This window comes from Watersipora subatra, chromosome 8, assembly GCF_963576615.1.
Source record: "Watersipora subatra chromosome 8, tzWatSuba1.1, whole genome shotgun sequence".
In the NCBI taxonomy this organism is placed as follows: domain Eukaryota; kingdom Metazoa; phylum Bryozoa; class Gymnolaemata; order Cheilostomatida; family Watersiporidae; genus Watersipora; species Watersipora subatra.
In genome coordinates, this window is record NC_088715.1 from 37,537,030 (window position 1) to 37,550,914 (window position 13,885).

General features: G+C 38.4%; 1 protein-coding gene across 4 annotated transcripts in view; it reads right to left on the bottom strand.

The window, feature by feature from the left end:
* The window catches only part of LOC137402017 (ATP-dependent DNA helicase DDX11-like), a 136,425-nt gene that overhangs the window by 82,067 nt on the left and 40,473 nt on the right, over positions 1–13,885 (bottom strand). For 3 of the 4 annotated variants that reach the window (XM_068088484.1, XM_068088486.1, XM_068088482.1), the window contains exons 2-6: positions 7,212–7,336; positions 5,232–5,338; positions 5,030–5,153; positions 3,304–3,390; positions 1,556–1,720 (exon numbers count right to left, since the gene is read on the bottom strand). In XM_068088484.1, the coding sequence (XP_067944585.1) occupies positions 1,556–1,720; positions 3,304–3,390; positions 5,030–5,153; positions 5,232–5,338; positions 7,212–7,277 (549 nt within the window). In that variant the 5' untranslated portion in view covers positions 7,278–7,336. The remainder of the gene's footprint in view (positions 1–1,555; positions 1,721–3,303; positions 3,391–5,029; positions 5,154–5,231; positions 5,339–7,211; positions 7,337–13,885) is intronic. The other variant, XM_068088485.1, reaches the window with a different exon arrangement.

Sequence of the window (13,885 nt, forward strand, 5' to 3'; positions counted from 1 at the left end):
TTGCCTCACTTTCACTTTTAACCGACTTTCTTGAAACTTACAAACTGATCCGACGTGACAGATCAAGCGATGCTCTTCTCAAAAGTAGCCTTTCGCGTATTCGGCCACTTAGCATTCGCATCGAAAACCGCCCGTATCTCAAAGTTGGCATGTATCTCAAGACATAACCGAAATTTTACTGGTATCTCAAATTTCTCGTATGCTGGGGTACTCGCTTGTCGAGGTAGGACTGTAGCAGCATGATTGCTACAAAGTTGGTCAGTACCTATAAATATCTTGGGGGTCAGTAGGCTCACCAGAAAGATTATGTATAAACTTTGCGCTTTGAGGTGAAAGTTTTCTTTTGCTTCATATAAGATTAGTAGCCTGAGTTACCACAATAGTACTAGCTCCTTGCTTAGCTGTTCATAAAGCATATAGGGCAGACACTCGACTGATAAATATGTCAACATTAATCCCACAAACACACAAGCGGGAGCGAAGTTAGAGTTTTTATGATAAATGCATGTGCACCCAACTTACGAAAAGTATTCATCAACAATGAGACGAACACTTGTCTTGAAATTTCGTCAACAAATTTAACCATCGTTTTGTAGATTAGTTAAAGTATAATAACGATACAAAACACATATAAGCCTATTTAAATATGTTACCAAGTCTTTGTAAATTGTTGACATTCTCTTAAAACTTACCCATCTGATCAGATTATACACAAATAGACAGATTAATTTGGCCGAAAATCGTCATAAAACGCTTGAAAAGCTTGGTTTAATAAAAGTTAAGACCGAAAATTGAAACGCCGAGCGACAGAGAATAGAACGATTAAGTCATGTGCATTTCATGAAAAAATAACGTGCACATTTCACCTCTCTATAGCATTGTTGAATTGCCAAAGGTTTCTGTAATTAACGTAGGAGTACTGAAATCGTTTCATTTTTGCCGATTTCAAAGTAATTGACATTTTAGACACTTTGAGTACTTTGGTATTTAAATAATGTCCAACGCAGTGTAAGTAAAGGAAAAGATGATGATATTTTTTTCTATCGATTCTTATGAGATTATTACAATATTTAATTATAAGTTTGGATGACTACAGAACAATGACTACGTTGTACAGATTTTCTAAAAATCTATATAAATATCACAACTTCTTGATATTGCTAGCTATGACGTTTTTAAATGTAAACAAAATTGTGCATTGGTTTTATATTATTACTATATTAATAATATTGGTTATTCTAATAATATCAGTGCATTTTACTTCTAATATTGGCCAACATTGCATTTCTCCTATGGCAGGGGGAGAGATATAAACATATAATCTTTTCCTTTCATTATTGCTATTTGTTGTATATAATAACACCCACACCCAGTACATTACAGCTACCATTGCAGTTATCCTATTGCACTGCAGTGCCATTTGACTGCTAGTATTACATTTCTCAACCATCAGTACTCTTTCTTTTTTTCCAATATCTCTTTGGTCGTGGGCTGTATGATAGTGGAATTTCTAGTATTATTATTATTTACATCAAAAGGCGATAAATGGCAGCACCTTAGTAACATGCACTTCCTCTTCTTCTTCATCTGATTCAGCATCTTGTAGCTCCGCTTCATTCAACAGGAAATCATCTTCAATCTGTTCAAACTCTTGTTCACAGCTGTCCTTGATGTCCGCCCGCGCACTCTCCAAAAAGTCTTCTGATTGCATGTCACTACACTGACAACACAGAAGGATTTCAATAAACATATCTTCTTTTTCAGACTGGTGACTATTTACAGAAAACATGTCTTTTGGGTCCAAACTAACTTAAAACAACAAAATCAAGAAGAAATATAATTAACAATTGAATTTTTGACCGATGTTCTTAATTATATATACCTAATTATAGCTTAACACTATTTGACTGTATGAAACACCGCGTGATAAGTCTATGCAGGAACACTACTGGACTGTATGAAACTCTGTGTGGAAACTCTATGCAGAAACACTACTGGACTGTATGAAACTTCGCGTGATAAGTCTATGCAGGAACACTACTGGACTGTATGAAACTCCGCTTGATAACTCTATGCAGAAACACTACTGGACTGTATGAAACTCCGCGTGATAACTCTACGCAAGAACACTACTGGACTGTATGAAACTCGGCGTGATAACTCTATGCAGAAACACTACTGGACTGTATGAAACTCCGCGTGATAACTCTATGCAGAGACACTACTGGACTGTATGAAACTCCGCGTGATAACTCTATGCAGGAACACTACTGGACTGTATGAAACTCTGCATGATAACTCTATGAAGGAACACTACTGGACTGTATGAAACTCTGCATGATAACTCTATGCAGGAACACTACTGGACTGTATGAAACTCTGCATGATAACTCTATGCAGGATAACCCCACATAGCTCTGGGATAACTTGTGTAAGTATACAATTCCGTGTAATTCCATGTAATTCCCAAATGACCCCCGAATAGCTCCATGCTTGGGTATTCACATAAAACTCAACGGTTTGCGAACAATGCTACAGTAATGCTTCACAAATCCCAACATATGACATTCATAAACACATGATGGAATTAATTAGGAACATGAAAACAGGTGCTATATAGCTACCTATGTTCTCGCAATATAGCACTTCTACTATGGCTATGACCAGCTGTATAGCTCTGTATAATCACTACTACTATAGACATGATAAACTGTGCATGTCTATGCAACTAGCCACGAATTCCATTTTCCCTTATTAACTCAATACGCACCTCAATACGCAACTCAAAACGCAACTCAATACGCAACTCAATACACGACTCAATACGCAACTCAATACACAACTCAATACGCATCTCAATACACAACTCAATACACAACTCAATACACAACTCAATACGCAACTCAATACGCAACTCAATACACAACTCAATACGCACCTCAATACGCATCTCAATACACGACTCAATACACAACTCAATACGCACCTCAATACGCAACTCAATACACAACTCAATACACAACTCAATACACAACTCAACACACAACTCAATACACAACTCAATACGCAACTCAATACACAACTCAATACGCAACTCAAAACACAACTCAAAACACAACTCAATAAACAACTCAATACACAAGACAATACACAACTCAATACATAACTCAAAACACAACTCGATACACAACTAACACATGGTACCATAACTCCTTACTGCTCTGAGCCAGTTGAAGTAACTCTTCATTAACCTTACAGAGTTATGTGACTAAACAATTGGGTTAACCTTAACAGCCTCATCACCTTTCGCTTTCCCTTCCGAAATGATTGAAGGTTTTTTTTGAGCTCAGCCAATCGTTTTTCTCTCTTTAGAAGAGCTGCTCTCTCCCTCTGCAACAAGAAAATGGCTCCACTAAGTGGTACCAGCAAACAGCTAGGTTGATTCTAATGCTAATTGTGACAGTTTCAAATCTTAAATCTTGCAAAAGCACTATTAACTTGTAAAAGCACTATTAACTTGTAAAAGCACTATTAACTTGTAAAAGTACTATTAACTTGTAAAAGTACTATTAACTTGTAAAAGCAGTATTAGCTTGTAAAAGTACTATTAACTTGTAAAAGTACTATTAACTTGTAAAAGTACAATCAACTTGTAAAAGTACTATTAATTTGTAAAAGCAGTATTAGCTTGTAAAAGTACTATTAACTTGTAAAAGTACTATTAACTTGTAAAAGTACAATTAACTTGTAAAAGTACTATTAACTTGTAAAAGCAGTATTAGCTTGTAAAAGTACTATTAACTTGTAAAAGCAGTATTAACTTGTATAAGTACTAATAACTTGTAAAAGCACAATTAACTTGTAAAAGTACTATTAACTTGTAAAAGTACTATTAACTTGTAAAAGTACAATTAACTTGTAAAAGTACTATTAACTTGTAAAAGCAGTATTAGCTTGTAAAAGTACTATTAACTTGTAAAAGTACTATTAACTTGTAAAAGTACTATTAACTTGTAAAAGTACTATTAACTTGTAAAAGCAGTATTAGCTTGTAAAAGTACTATTAACTTGTAAAAGTACTATTAACTTGTAAAAGTACAATTAACTTGTAAAAGTACTATTAACTTGTAAAAGCAGTATTAGCTTGTAAAAGTACTATTAACTTGTAAAAGCAGTATTAACTTGTATAAGTACTAATAACTTGTAAAAGCACAATTAACTTGTAAAAGTACTATTAACTTGTGAAAGTACTATTAACTTGTGAAGGTACTATTAACTTGTAAAAGCAATATTAACTTGTAAAAGTACTATTAACTTGTAAAAGTACTATTAACTTGTAAAAGCAATATTAACTTGTAAAAGTACTATTAACTTGTGAAGGTACTATTAACTTGTGAAGGTACTATTAACTTGTAAAAGCAATATTAACTTGTAAAAGTACTATTAACTTGTAAAAGTACTATTAACTTGTAAAAGTACTATTAACTTGTAAAAGCACTTTTATCTTGTAAGAGCGAAGTCACAATGCAGTGAATCAGCGGTTTTTTCCCAGACACCTTTGGAGTGAACACAGCAAATGATTGTCATTATGCAATTGGCAGGAGCAACACCCTTCCAATAACCATATTGGTATTGAACTTACATACAATCAGAGAAGGTCAAATATAACCATTTAGATAGGTGAACTTACATACAATCAGAGAAGGTCAAATATAACCATTTAGATAGGTGAACTTACTACAATCAGAGAAGGTCGAATAAAACCATTTAGATAGGTGAACTTCCATACAATCACAGAAGATCATACATAACCATATACATATAGATAGGTGAACTCCCATACAATCACAGAAGATCATACATAACCATATCGGTATTTGGAGGACATGAAGAGAGCAATTTAAGGTACAACCTATAGCTTTTTAAAAAACTATCCAATCTTTTTGTTTTCACTTTAGACCACCCGATCACAGCAGTTTAAATATGATTTTAATTGGGTCCTTAAATTTACACCCTGTGCTTAACTAACCTGAATCCTCTCAGCTTCTTCCTTCTGGCCTCGTTTTTCTGAATAGCTTGTGATCCAATCGGGAAGATTCTTTCTTACAGAGACAGAGGCTTGGGTCTCCAACTGCGTCTTGGAGACTTGCATGCTGCCAAGAGGTTTGAAAGAATTAGCGAACAAGAGTTACAACTGCAAGGCAAAAGGCTGAGGTTTGACAAATACTTACACTGGTTTCTCCAAGTCCACAAGGAGTTGTTTTATCTCAGCTTCTCGACACTCATCGTAATGCGTGAGCCACTTGAGAGCACCGCATATCAAGCTCATTGACTTGCCCTGTTAAGAAATAAACTATCACAAGCGTGCATGTGGGTGTAATGAACCACAAGCGTGCATGTGGGTGTAATGAACCACAAGTGTGCATGTGGGTGTAATGAACCACAAGTGTGCATGTGGGTGTAATGACTACAAGAGCAGATTCTCGTACGAACACTGTCAACACTCAATCATTTGCAGCTGACAATTCACTTCTCTTCTTTTGATCTCTGCTCGCTGCAAGTTGGACAGACTTGTGCAATTTATTGCAATTTTTAAGAACACTAAACAGTTTTATTAAAAACACAAAACATCAGAAAGCAGTAAATATGGGTATTGAAAAGCTGAGCTGATACTGCACTATAAGTTATTGTAAAATACGTTAGTTGTAGAGGCAGCAGGCATTAAGATTCGTATAACATTGTCCTCAAACTGTATGAAATTACAAGGGTTGCATAAATTATTATACGTTATACAAGGGAAACTAGCCAAAAAGACCTCATTGATAGTGTATACACTTTGACGCATTATTGAAACATGTGGTCTGAAATTTATCAAAGATTAGCAAAGATTATCTTTGATCTGAGATTTGCCCTGGTTTTTACTGGTACAACCCTGCTTGCAGTTAACAATATTTCCGGGCACACACCCCGGGGCTTCCATACACCCTGAAGCCTGCATACATCATGGAGCTTGCGTACATCATGGAGCATGTGTACACCCTGGAGCTTGTGTACACCCTAGAGCTTGTGTACACTCTAGAGCTTGCATACACTCTGGAGCTTGCGTAAAACATGTACATCACCAATGGAGTCAACCATCATGATGTCCTTGTGAGTCATGCAAAGACTTCAGAGGACCAAATAAATCAGCCTTTAAAAATCTGATGAGCTCATAGCTTTGAAAAGTATAAAGTTGACGACTCGCTTTCAGCTCAGTTGGTTCATCGTATTCGCTTGTTAATGAAATATCTAAATCCCATCAAAATTTGTATAATTTTGTAAGTTGCAAAACTTATTTGGTCCTTTATCCTCCTTTTTGTTGTTTTATTTTTTCATAAATTTATTCACATTAAAGCCTTGTTGAAAAGCACTGAAATAATAGTAAGGACTGCATCAGCAAATCATTACCACGCGTCAGCGACCTAACAACATCAGATCATTTAAATAGCGTGATTTAAAAATGACACCCATCGATAGGTCAAATCTACTGCACAGTTGCTATATAAAGCAGTTGTAGAGCATACCGTGTGACAGAGAAATATTTCAATAGAAAATGGGCACTCAGTTTTCTAAATTGGAACACAAAAGTTTTCGATGATCGAGCTAATTAAGAAAGATGTTTCATCCAAGATGGACTTTAAAAATACAACTGCCTAAAATATCATGTACTACATTCAGTTCTTCTTTTGCACAAGTTCGGTTGAAATTCTTATTGTTCGACCGAGTGACAGATTTTGGACGAACGATCAAGTTGCTGAGCTGAATGTAAATAGTGAATATGTCACAGCTCACTCTGATAAACACAACGTGATGTGACCAAGCTGTTATTAGCTGCCGATTTTGGATAAAAATTTTCCTGATTGAAGTAGTCATTACTGAACAATACAAAACTATTGTAAAATCACAGGCGTATTCCAATGCATCCCAGGTAGTTTGAACAGACAATCGTAAGCTTATGACACAGTTGGTGGCAGGTCCCGACAACTCCTAGGCATATAGCAGCCCTACATAATCAGTGGCAGGACACAGCAACTCCTAGACAGAACACCTCTACATAATTTCATGGACATTCACCTAACCTATCATGACCATGCATACAACAGTTAATGCAGAAAGCCCTTATGAATGAACTTGCTCTCGAACTCCAAAGAATGGTCAGGGTAGGTACTAACCGTGCCAGTTGGACTCTCAAATATTCCTATTTTTCCATGCTCAAGAGTTTCAAACAGCGTAGCCATGAACTCTTTCTGGATTGCATAGGGTTCAAATGGAAAAGGAAACTCTGGGATGTCTTTCACTGTGCAACAAACAGTTGTACAGGCAATGACAGGCAATGCATGAGTCTGAAAAAGTCTGAAAGATTCCTTTGCTTCCGAGGAAATAAACAGTTGAGAGAGATATGCTTGAGAAAGTTGAGAGAGATATGCTAGGGAATGTTGATAGAGATAAGCTAGGGAATGTTGAGAGAGACATGCTAGGGAAAGTTGAGAGAGATATGCTAGGGAAAGTTGAGAGAGATATGCTAGGGAATGTTGAGAGAGATATGCTAGGGAAAGTTGAGAGAGATATGCTAGGGAAAGTTGAGAGAGATAAGCTAGGGAATGTTGAGAGAGATATGCTAGGGAAAGTTGAGAGAGATACGCTAAGGAAAGTTGAAAGAGGTATGCTAGGGAATGTTGAGAGAGATATGCTAGGGAAAGTTGAGAGAGATATGCTAGGGATAGTTGAGAGATATGCTAGGGAAAGTTGAAAGAGATATGCTAGGGAAAGTTGAAAGAGATATGCTAGGGATAGTTGAGAGAGATATGATAGGGAATGTTGAGAGAGGTATGCTAGGGAATGTTGAGAGAGATATGCTAGGGAAAGTTGAGAGAGATATGCTAGGGATAGTTGAGAGATATGCTAGGGAAAGTTGAAAGAGATATGCTAGGGAAAGTTGAGAGAGATATGCTAGGGAAAGTTGAGAGAGATACGCTAGGGAAAGTTGAGAGAGATATGCTAGGGAATGTTGAGAGAGATATGCTAGGGAAAGTTGAGAGAGATATGATAGGGAAAGTTGAGAGAGATATGCTAGGGAAAGTTGAAAGAGATATGGTAGGGAAAGTTGAGAGAGATATGATAGGGAAAGTTGAGAGAGATATGCTAGGGAATGTTGAGAGAGATATGCTAGGGAAAGTTGAGAGAGATATGCTAGGGAATGTTGAGAGAGATATGCTAGGGAATGTTGAGAGGGATATGCTAGGGAAAGTTGAGAGAGATAAGCTAGGGAATGTTGAGAGAGATATGCTAGGGAAAGTTGAGGGAGATATGCTAGGGAATGTTGAGAGGGATATGCTAGGGAATGTTGAGAGAGATATGCTAGGGAAAGTTGAGAGAGAAATGATAGGGAATGTTGAGAGAGATATGCTAGGGAAAGTTGAGAGAGATATGCTAGGGAAAGTTGAGAGAGAAATGATAGGGAATGTTGAGAGAGATATGCTAGGGAAAGTTGAGAGAGAAATGATAGGGAATGTTGAGAGAGTTATGCTAGGGAAAGTTGAGAGAGATATGCTAGGGAAAGTTGAGAGAGATTTGCTAGGGAAAGTTGAGAGAGAAATGATAGGGAATGTTGAGAGAGATATGCTAGGGAAAGTTGAGAGAGATATGCTAGGGAATGTTGAGAGAGATATGCTAGGGATTGTTGAGAGAGATATGCTAGGGAAAGTTGAGAGGGATACGCTAGGGATTGTTGAGAGAGATATGATAGGGAATGTTGAGAGAGATATGCTAGGGAATGTTGAGAGAGATATGCTAGGGAAAGTTGAGAGAGATTTGCTAGGGAAAGTTGAGAGAGAAATGATAGGGAATGTTGAGAGAGATATGCTAGGGAAAGTTGAGAGAGATATGCTAGGGAATGTTGAGAGAGATATGCTAGGGAAAGTTGAGAGATATGCTAGGGAAGGTTGAGAGAGATATGCTAGGGAAAGTTGAGAGAGATATGCTAGGGAATGTTGAGAGAGATATGCTAGGGAATGTTGAGAGGGATATGCTAGGGAAAGTTGAGAGAGATAAGCTAGGGAATGTTGAGAGAGATATGCTAGGGAATGTTGGGAGAGATATGCTAGGGAATGTTGAGAGGGATATGCTAGGGAAAGTTGAGAGAGATATGCTAGGGAAAGTTGAAAGAGATATGCTAGGGATAGTTGAGAGAGAAATGCTAGGAATTGTTGAGAGAGATATGCTAGGAAATGTTGAGAGAGGTAGGCTAGGGAAAGTCGAGAGAGATAAGCTAGGGAATGTTGAGAGGGACATGCTAGGGAATGTTGAGAGAGATATGCTAGGGAATGTTGAGAGAGATATGCTAGGGAAAGTTGAGAGAGATATGCTAGGGAATGTTGAGAGAGATATGCTAGGGAAAGTTGAGAGATATGCTAGGGAATGTTGAGAGAGATATGCTAGGGAATGTTGAGAGGGATATGCTAGGGAAAGTTGAGAGAGATAAGCTAGGGAATGTTGAGAGAGATATGCTAGGGAATGTTGAGAGAGATATGCTAGGGAATGTTGAGAGGGATATGCTAGAGAAAGTTGAGAGAGATAAGCTAAAGAATGTTGAGAGAGATATGCTAGGGAATGTTGAGAGAGACATGCAAGGGAAAGTCGAGAGAGATAAGCTAGGGAATGTTGAGAGGGATATGCTAGGGAAAGTTGAAGGAGATATGCTAGGGAATGTTGAGAGGGATATGCTAGGGAATGTTGAGAGAGATATGCTAGGGAAAGTTGAGAGAGAAATGATAGGGAATGTTGAGAGAGATATGCTAGGGAAAGTTGAGAGAGATATGCTAGGGAAAGTTGAGAGAGAAATGATAGGGAATGTTGAGAGAGATATGCTAGGGAAAGTTGAGAGAGAAATGATAGGGAATGTTGAGAGAGTTATGCTAGGGAAAGTTGAGAGAGATATGCTAGGGAAAGTTGAGAGAGATTTGCTAGGGAAAGTGGAGAGAGAAATGATAGGGAATGTTGAGAGAGATATGCTAGGGAAAGTTGAGAGAGTTATGCTAGGGAATGTTGAGAGGGATATGCTAGGGAATGTTGAGAGGGATATGCTAGGGAATGTTAACAGAGATATGCTAGGGAAAGTCGAGAGAGATATGCTAGGGATTGTTGAGAGAGATATGCTAGGGAAAGTTGAGAGATATGCTAGGGAATGTTGAGAGGGATATGCTAGGGAATGTTGAGAGGGATATGCTAGGGAATGTTAACAGAGATATGCTAGGGAAAGTCGAGAGAGATATGCTAGGGATTGTTGAGAGAGTTATGCTAGGGAAAGTTGAGAGAAATATGCTAGGGATTGTTGAGAGAGATAGGCTAGGGAATGTTGAGAAAGATACGCTAGGGAATGTTGAGAGAGACACGCTAGGGAAAGTTGAGAGAGATATGCTAGGGATAGTTGAGAGAGATATGCTAGGGAAAGTTGAGAGAGATATGCTAGGGAAAGTTGAGAGAGATATGCTAGGGAAAGTTGAGAGATATGCTAGGGAATGTTGAGAGAGATATGATAGGGAAAGTTGAGAGAGATATGCTAGGGAAAGTTGAGAGAGATATGCTAGGGAAAGTTGAGAGAGATATGCTAGGAAAAGTTGAGAGATATGCTAGGGAAAGTCGAGAGAGATATGCTAGGGATTGTTGAGAGAGTTATGCTAGGGAAAGTTGAGAGAGATATGCTAGAGATTGTTGAGAGAGATAGGCTAGGGAATGTTGAGAGAGATACGCTAGAGAATGTTGAGAGAGATACGCTAGGGAAAGTTGAGAGAGATATGCTAGGGATAGTTGAGAGAGATATGCTAGGGAAATTTGAGAGAGATATGCTAGGGAAAGTTGAGAGAGATATGCTAGGGAAAGTTGAGAGATATGCTAGGGAATGTTGAGAGAGATATGATAGGGAAAGTTGAGAGAGATATGCTAGGGAAAGTTGAGAGAGATATGCTAGGGAAAGTTGAGAGAGATATGCTAGGAAAAGTTGAGAGATATGCTAGGGAATGTTGAGAGAGATATGATAAGGAAAGTTGAGAGAGATATGCTAGGGAAAGTTGAGAGAGATATGCTAGGGAATGTTGAGAGAGAAATGATAGGGAATGTTGAGAGAGAAATGATAGGGAATGTTGAGAGAGAAATGCTAGGGAAAGTTGAGAGAGAAATGATAGGGAATGTTGAGAGAGAAATGATAGGGAATGTTGAGAGGGATATGCTAGGGAATGTTGAGAGGGATATGCTAGGGAATGTTAACAGAGATATGATAGGGAATGTTGAGAGAGATATGATAGGGAATGTTGAGAGAGAAATGATAGAGAATGTTGAGAGAGATATGCTAGGGAAAGTTGAGAGAGATATGCTAGGGAAAGTTGAGAGAGAAATGATAGGGAATTTTGAGAGAGATATGCTAGGGAATGTTTAGAGAGAAATGATAGGGAATGTTGAGAGAGATATGCTAGGGAATGTTGAGAGAGATATGCTAGGGAAAGTTGAGAGAGATATGCTAAGGAAAGTTGAGAGAGATATGCTAGGGAAAGTTGAGAGAGATATGCTAGGGAAAGTTGAGAGAGATATGCTAGGGAAAGTTGAGAGAGATATGATAGGGAATGTTGAGAGAGGTAGGCTAGGGATTGTTGAGAGAGATATGCTAGAGAAAGTTGAGAGAGATATGCTAAGGATAGTTGAGAGAGATATGCTAGGGAATGTTGAGAGAGATATGCTAGGGAATGTTGAGAGAGATATGCTAGGGAAAGTTGAGAGAGATATGCTAGGGAATGTTGAGAGGGATATGCTAGAGAAAGTTGAGAGAGATAAGCTAAAGAATGTTGAGAGAGATATGCTAGGGAATGTTGAGAGAGACATGCTAGGGAATGTTGAGAGAGATATGCTAGGGAAAGTTGAGAGAGAAATGATAGGGAATGTTGAGAGAGATATGCTAGGGAAAGTTGAGAGAGATATGCTAGGGAAAGTTGAGAGAGAAATGATAGGGAATGTTGAGAGAGATATGCTAGGGAAAGTTGAGAGAGAAATGATAGGGAATGTTGAGAGAGTTATGCTAGGGAAAGTCGAGAGAGATAAGCTAGGGAATGTTGAGAGGGATATGCTAGGGAAAGTTGAAGGAGATATGCTAGGGAATGTTGAGAGGGATATGCTAGGGAATGTTGAGAGAGATATGCTAGGGAAAGTTGAGAGAGAAATGATAGGGAATGTTGAGAGAGATATGCTAGGGAAAGTTGAGAGAGATATGCTAGGGAAAGTTGAGAGAGAAATGATAGGGAATGTTGAGAGAGATATGCTAGGGAAAGTTGAGAGAGAAATGATAGGGAATGTTGAGAGAGTTATGCTAGGGAAAGTTGAGAGAGATATGCTAGGGAAAGTTGAGAGAGATTTGCTAGGGAAAGTGGAGAGAGAAATGATAGGGAATGTTGAGAGAGATATGCTAGGGAAAGTTGAGAGAGTTATGCTAGGGAATGTTGAGAGGGATATGCTAGGGAATGTTGAGAGGGATATGCTAGGGAATGTTAACAGAGATATGCTAGGGAAAGTCGAGAGAGATATGCTAGGGATTGTTGAGAGAGATATGCTAGGGAAAGTTGAGAGATATGCTAGGGAATGTTGAGAGGGATATGCTAGGGAATGTTGAGAGGGATATGCTAGGGAATGTTAACAGAGATATGCTAGGGAAAGTCGAGAGAGATATGCTAGGGATTGTTGAGAGAGTTATGCTAGGGAAAGTTGAGAGAAATATGCTAGAGATTGTTGAGAGAGATAGGCTAGGGAATGTTGAGAGAGATACGCTAGGGAATGTTGAGAGAGATACGCTAGGGAAAGTTGAGAGAGATATGCTAGGGATAGTTGAGAGAGATATGCTAGGGAAAGTTGAGAGAGATATGCTAGGGAAAGTTGAGAGAGATATGCTAGGGAAAGTTGAGAGATATGCTAGGGAATGTTGAGAGAGATATGATAGGGAAAGTTGAGAGAGATATGCTAGGGAAAGTTGAGAGAGATATGCTAGGGAAAGTTGAGAGAGATATGCTAGGAAAAGTTGAGAGATATGCTAGGGAAAGTCGAGAGAGATATGCTAGGGATTGTTGAGAGAGTTATGCTAGGGAAAGTTGAGAGAGATATGCTAGAGATTGTTGAGAGAGATAGGCTAGGGAATGTTGAGAGAGATACGCTAGGGAATGTTGAGAGAGATACGCTAGGGAAAGTTGAGAGAGATATGCTAGGGATAGTTGAGAGAGATATGCTAGGGAAATTTGAGAGAGATATGCTAGGGAAAGTTGAGAGAGATATGCTAGGGAAAGTTGAGAGATATGCTAGGGAATGTTGAGAGAGATATGATAGGGAAAGTTGAGAGAGATATGCTAGGGAAAGTTGAGAGAGATATGCTAGGGAAAGTTGAGAGAGATATGCTAGGAAAAGTTGAGAGATATGCTAGGGAATGTTGAGAGAGATATGATGAGGAAAGTTGAGAGAGATATGCTAGGGAAAGTTGAGAGAGATATGCTAGGGAATGTTGAGAGAGAAATGATAGGGAATGTTGAGAGAGAAATGATAGGGAATGTTGAGAGAGAAATGCTAGGGAAAGTTGAGAGAGAAATGATAGGGAATGTTGAGAGAGAAATGATAGGGAATGTTGAGAGAGATATGATAGGGAATGTTGAGAGGGATATGCTAGGGAATGTTAACAGAGATATGATAGGGAATGTTGAGAGAGATATGATAGGGAATGTTGAGAGAGAAATGATAGAGAATGTTGAGAGAGATATGCTAGGGAAAGTTGAGAGAGATATGCTAGGGAAAGTTGAGAGAGAAATGATAGGGAATTTTGAGA